Consider the following 6,472-nt stretch of genomic DNA (forward strand, 5'->3'; position numbering starts at 1 on the left):
ATCTCACTATTTTCATTCATATAAAACTAGTTTGGTTGCAGACAAATGTATGAAATAATAATATTGAAGAATTAAAGAATTGTATTATCAGTGCGAACAGGAAGCCAATTCAGTGCCAATAGAATTGGGCGTATCAATTGTTCTGTAAATTCTGAAGTAGCTGAAGTTCCTGCTGGAAAAACCTGACAATCAAGTGTTAATCAAATGATAGATCTGAATAAATTATGATGCTCAAGATTTGTAGCTGCAGAATCAAGTATAACAGAGAAATTGGCCAGAGAAATACATCTGAAAATGTATTTATTGTGGCTTTTGGATCCAAAACATTGGTTTGGGAGGAACTATTACCATGCAAGGGCAATGAAAAAGTTCTACAGTGTCTGGTTCCCTAAGTGGTGTGTGAGTGTTTGGTTCTGTGTGAACTATAGGGAGTTTCATGCATTGTCTAAAATTGATTGATACATGCTTTGCACTCCCCTGCATTGTTGAACTGCTCATTTGGGGTCTGCTTTAGTTCTGGAACTAAGAAATGTCTATAATGATAAAAATGGTTGTTTATTCGTTAGCCATGGAAATGAGTGTCACAAAGAAGCCAAACCACAGTGGAGAATCAGCAAGAATCAGCAAACATCAGCAAACACATACACACAGCATACATCAGCAAACAAGCTGTGAAAACATCCTGCTAAATTAAAGCTCCAATATTGTGATCATGTTTTTAGGATAGCACATACAATAATATTCTGCATAACCACGTTGGGATTTGGTTGGGATGTTGCTAACAGGGTCCTTTTCATCGTTCTCAGCAGAGCTGTTTGTAGTGCTGACTTGCAGTTCTTAATTCCTTGTTCCTTAGAAGATTTAACCCAGAATGCCTTCTTACATACATGGTAATATGTCTACCAAGTCTCTTTTCTACACAGAGTACAGGATAAAAAAAACATGCACATTATAAAGACAGTGAGATCTCATCTGACAGTCCAATCTCATTCATACCCAATGTGACTAAATGTGATAATGTTATAAACAAGAGAAGTACTATTAACTTCAATTCTACAATTTTATCTTGATATGCCTACTACACTTTTTCCAGCAGTGCTAAACAAAAAAGTTTGCAGTACAATGTAGACATTATCTTGAACAAAATCGCATTGCATTCATTCAGGCAAATAGCTGAATTAATTTGTACATTATAAAAAAAAAAAATACTCTTTTACATTTCTGGGCTCATCTGACAGCAAAACATAAAATCATGTTTTTGTTTGGGTAGCCATACAATTTAGAACCTTCCTCTAAATTCATTGATATTAAATCTCAATGTTTGAAGCTCCTTCAACACTAAGTGGGTGTTCCCGTTTCTCTTCTGTGAATGCGCTGGTGTTTTTGGAGATGGTGCTGTCTAGTAAAACTCTTTCCACAGTCTGAGCAGTGATACGGTTTCTCTCCAGTGTGAATGCGCTGGTGTTTTCGGAGATGATGCTGTCTAGTAAAACTCTTCCCACAGTCTAAACAGTGATACGGTTTTTCTCCAGTGTGAATGCGCTGATGTTCTTGGAGATTACTCTGTTGAGTAAAACTTCTCCCACAGTCAGAGCAGAAATACGGTTTTTCTCCAGTGTGAATGCGCTGGTGTTTCTGGAGGGTACTCTGTTGAGTAAAACTCTTCCCACACTCTGAGCAGGGATATGGCTTTTCTCCTGTGTGAATGAGCTGATGTTCATGGAGATTACTCTGTTGAGTAAAACTCTTCCCACAGTCTGAGCAGTAATACGGTTTCTCTCCAGTGTGAATGCGCTGGTGGATTTGGAGAGTACTTTGTTGATTAAAACTCTTCCCACAGTCTGAGCAGCGATACGGTTTTTCTCCTGTGTGAATGCGCTGGTGTACTTTAAGATTTTCAAGTCGACTAAAACTCTTTCCACACTCTGAACACTTGATAGATCTCCTCTTGCCTGTAATTTTTGGTGTTTGTCCAAGAGATGTAATTATGTGTTGAGTAGAAAAGGATGTTTCCAGAGAGCTGGAGTTTACGGACTCCATATTCCTATTTAATCCTGTGGCATTTCTTGATCTGCTTTATCTGTAGTAGGACAGTGGGTAAGAGCAGCAGGAAGAAAACACAAGGTTATTCCTTCCTGAAAGAGAGCGCAAAGTAAATGGTAATGGAATCACATATTTAGTTTTTTTGAATATCAGTACAGGATTCTCTTAAGCCGTGCCTGGGAAACATCATATCAACATATCTGGGGTTCAAATCCTATGCCCAGTGCTTCCTTCCTGGTTGTACCATTGGGCATTAAATTTCCCTCACTTCACCAGGTGACCCTGCTCTGCATTGATCCACTCACATTTTGAGCAATGATAACCAAATATTCTAAACATTCCATCTGTGTTACATATGTTGTGGTAACTACATCAGTATAAAACATTCAGAACCCTTTACCCAGAGCTCCCATACTGAGTTGACAACATGCTAGCAAATCTGTGCTTTTGCCCTGATATCTGGGACCGAATCCACAGTTTTCTCTCCAACAGAAAATTTGGGTTGTTTTGGCTAAGGTGAACTACTGGTACCATCATATAAATGATTTTCAAAACTACCTATCCCAAACAACATTCCCAACTCCAAAAGGCACAACCTTACCCCAGATAAAGTCATCATGGATCACAAAAGTAGGTTCCCTAGCACAAGCCTTACAAAATAATCATAAAAATGACTAATCCACACATTCACTAATGCAAGCGAAGGAATAATTGTTTGGTTGTGAAATGTAACTTTCTATGCAGGAACAGTACAGCCCATAAGGCTTAGTGAATTCCACAACTACTAGACTCAACAAAATGATGAGCAAGCAAGAATACATCTTTTTCATTAGCTTTTACAAAGTACTGCAGCGAGTGTACATCATTAACAAGCTAATCCAATCATCCATTCACCAGCACCTCCCCCAAATTTACCCAGTAATCCCAACACATAAATGTGAACATCAAACATTCTGCTTTGCTGCATGCAATTCTGACCAGCAACTACCAACCCAAACCTACCCAGTGATTCCCTTACTCAAACTTAACTGATGACCACTCCACCTCCACCTGACCAGCAGTCACTACACTCACATTTAACCCAAATCCAGTCCTTTCCAATTCTAACAGTCCCACACCAGTGTCCCTCCACCAGCTAAATATAGCTCTTATTAGGACCTTCCAGTTCTAAAGAATTGTATTCGTATGTAAAGCCCACAATTCTCCAACCAGACCGTTACTCTGAATCAGAGTGATCAACAGCACAGCACCCTACACAGCCATGGCAGTCCTACAAAATCAATACAATTCTCCACATTCTCTGCCTACAAGTGGGAAAAGGAGCCTAGACCCATCTATTGCTGGGCATTTTTAAGAATTGCAATGGGAGTTTCTTTAGTGTGTTCCTCCCTGTTTGGATCTGTCGGTGGGAAACACTGCCCAGCAGCTGACACTAGCTCAGTCTGGGTGAGGACTGCTTCTGTTAGCTCATATTTCACTTCTTACTTTTCCAAAAGTGAACATTTCTGCACCCGTTTCTGTAAGAGTGAGGTGTGAACACAGGGTCATCAGGGTGTAGAAGTGTGGAAGAGCTCTTTACCTTCAGCTGAGCAGCTCCTGCTCCTCTTCTTCTGCTCCGCTTTAGCGTCTTTACAGAACCTCATTCAGAGAACTAGCGCCCCCACCTGGCCTGCAGGGGAACTCATATTGGAACTGGTGATTTTAAAAACCCGCCTCTGTATCATATAAACTGCTTCAACTGTCAAAAAGCATTAAGTTTCATTTAAAAAATCTGATCCGTGTGACTGTGACGTGTGACCGAGGACTGAACAGAGTCATCAGTGCATCGTTTAATAGCTGACTTCATTTTTTTTTGTTTAGAGTCGATGGAAACTTGGGTGAGCAGCTGATCTGAGGCAGTAGTAGGAGACCTTGAACTTGATTATGTGAACATAATTAAAGCGACTATAACATCTAAACTAAAAAGAGAGAGCCAGAAGGTAACACAGACACGTGAGCTCCCTGAAACGCTAGCGTCCATCTGCTCCACTGTCCACAAACCTGAGTGATGGCGTGTAAGCAGCGAGACGACAGCTCCAGCATCTCAGTGTACTACAATTCCCTGTGTCCGTGAACCCCTGGACCTGCAGCCTTTATCTAAGGGGAAACATTAATTACCAAAAGCTGAACTAAACAGATGAGTTTCAGCCTAGATTTAAAGACTGAGACTGTGTCTGAGTCCCCAACATTATCTGGAAGGTTATTCCAGAGTTGGGGGCTTTATAAGAAAAGGCTCTTCCCCCTGCTGAGGGTTTCTGAATTTTGGGAACGAGTCCAGCACCCTGAGATCTAAGTAGTCTTGATGGTTCGTAATATGTAATAAGATCCCGCAGGTACTCAGGAGCGAGGCCATGTAGGGCTTTATATGTTAATAAAAGAATTTTATAATCAGTGCTGAACTGAACTGGGAGCAGTGCAGATAGAACTGGACTGATATGGTCAGATGTTCTAGTTTTAGTAAGAACCCTGGCTGCAGCATTCTGAAGTTCCTGTTGTAACACCCTGATAATAATGGGTTGAAATAATGCATTAAGCCTCTTACTCGTTCCCAAAATTCAGAAAACCTCAGCAGGTTTTTCTTATAAAGCCCCCAACTCTGGAATAATCTTCCAGATAATGTTCGGGACTCAGACACAGTCTCAATCTTTAAATCTAGGCTGAAACTCATCTGTTTAGTTTAGCTTTTGGTAATTAATGTTTTTTAGATAAAGGTTGCAGGTCCAGGGGTTCGAGGACACAGGGAATTGTAGTACACTGAGATGCTGGAGCTGTCGTCTCGCTGCTTACACGCCATCACGTTACCTTCTGGCTCTCTCCTCTTAATTAGGCTGTTATAGTCAGACCTGTCGGAGTCGTCAGACACACTCTGAACCAGCTGCCACCTACCAGTCCGACCAGCAGGCCCCACCCCCACCATCACCCATAGCAGACCAGCGGCTCACCCACCTACCACTGCTACCTGTTTAATGACCATGTTAAACCTAAATGGACTCGTTTGATCCTTCATGTCTTGCGTTATTTCTTCTTTGTCTCTGTCTTTTATTAATTACTAATTATGTAAAGCTGCTTTGTGACGACAACAGTTGTAAAAAGCTACACAAATAAATTTGACTTGACTTGACTTGAACCAGGTATGACAGAGATTTCTGTGAGTGTTTCAGTCTTTAATTTTCTTTAGTTTGTCATAAAGTTGAACTGTTATGTACAGTATGATCTTTGCTTACTGGGTATGTGCTGAAACCGCAGGTCACATCACCATATCGCACACTGGGCATGGGTGTGCCCAGTATTATTGAATGCTGACATGATCTGCGTTTTCAGACAGGTTAGTGTAGACAGAGATCTGATAGGGTTCTGATTCGGAAATAAAACGCTTGTCTTGACTAAAACCAGATCAAAAAGCCATCAGATCTGTCATTTGATCACCACATATTTTCTACATATTTCCCTGATTTATGAGAAGCAGAACAACCAGTCTGATCTCAACTTCCTAGAGGCTTCTAAACAAGCTGTGTTCATGCTTAGAACATACAGTAAAGTAAGAGGTTTCCAACGTATTTACCACAAACTACCTTAAACAATAAGACATTCTAAAATGGTGGGTCGAGCCGAGCCGTACTTGAAGCTGGAAGGGCTCTCGGTGTGGATCGGCTTTTGACCATTGCCATCAAGTACGGAGGGGCTGGTCCATTCTTGGCTTTGTAGGCCAGTTACAAGGTTTTGAATCTGATGCGGGCAGCAGCTACAGGAAGCCAGTGGAGAGAACGCAGCAGTGCAGTGACATGGCTGAATTTAGGGACATTGAAGACGACCCGTGCCGCTGCATTCTGGATGAGTTGCAGGGGCCTGATGGTGAGCAGAGGAAGACCAGCCAGAAGAGAGTTGCAGTAGTCAAGTCTGGAAGTGACGAGAGACTGAACAAGCACCTGGGCGACTCTCTAGAGAGGAAGGGTTGATCATCCATGACTCCACCAAGGCTTCCAGCTTCTGTAGGAGTGACCAGTGAGTTCTCAAAGGTGATGGCAATATCGTTTTTTGGTCCAGCAGCTCTGTCTTGCTGGGGTTGAGTTTAAGGTGGTGAGCCTCCATCCAAGAAGAGACGTCAGTGAGGCATGCTGAGATACGGGTGGAGACCTGTGTGTCAGACGGTGGGAAAGAGAGCATGAGCTGAGTGTCATCAGCGTAACAGTGGTAAGAGAATCCATGAGAGGAGATCACTTTACCAAGAGAGCGAGTGTAGAGTGAGAAAAGAAGAGGACCAAGAACTGAGCCTTGTGGAATGCCAGTGGAGAGACTACAAGGAGCGGACGTGTCGCCCTGCCATGTTACCTGGTATGAGCGTCCCTGCAGGTACGATGCAAACCATCGCCATGCAGAGCCAGTAATTCCA

The 6,472-nt window shown here is 42.2% G+C and overlaps 1 protein-coding gene across 1 annotated transcript; it reads right to left on the reverse strand.

Moving 5' to 3' along the window:
* Positions 1 to 536: 536 nt before the first annotated feature.
* Positions 537 to 3,657, reverse strand: LOC140561857 (uncharacterized). The gene is made up of 2 exons (XM_072687105.1): positions 3,623 to 3,657; positions 537 to 2,080 (listed from the first exon to the last, which is right to left on the reverse strand). Exon 2 carries the CDS (start codon positions 2,038 to 2,040, stop codon positions 1,339 to 1,341), a length of 702 nt encoding a protein of 233 aa, XP_072543206.1. The 5' UTR covers positions 2,041 to 2,080; positions 3,623 to 3,657; the 3' UTR covers positions 537 to 1,338.
* Positions 3,658 to 6,472: the final 2,815 nt, after the last annotated feature.

The sequence above is a fragment of the Salminus brasiliensis genome, chromosome 9, assembly GCF_030463535.1.
Source record: "Salminus brasiliensis chromosome 9, fSalBra1.hap2, whole genome shotgun sequence".
NCBI classification, from domain to species: Eukaryota; Metazoa; Chordata; class Actinopteri; order Characiformes; family Bryconidae; genus Salminus; species Salminus brasiliensis.

Bases quoted from the DNA above. Each gene is read 5' to 3' on its own strand.
- LOC140561857 (XM_072687105.1), bottom strand. From the start codon at position 2,040: ATGGAGTCCGTAAACTCCAGCTCTCTGGAAACATCCTTTTCTACTCAA.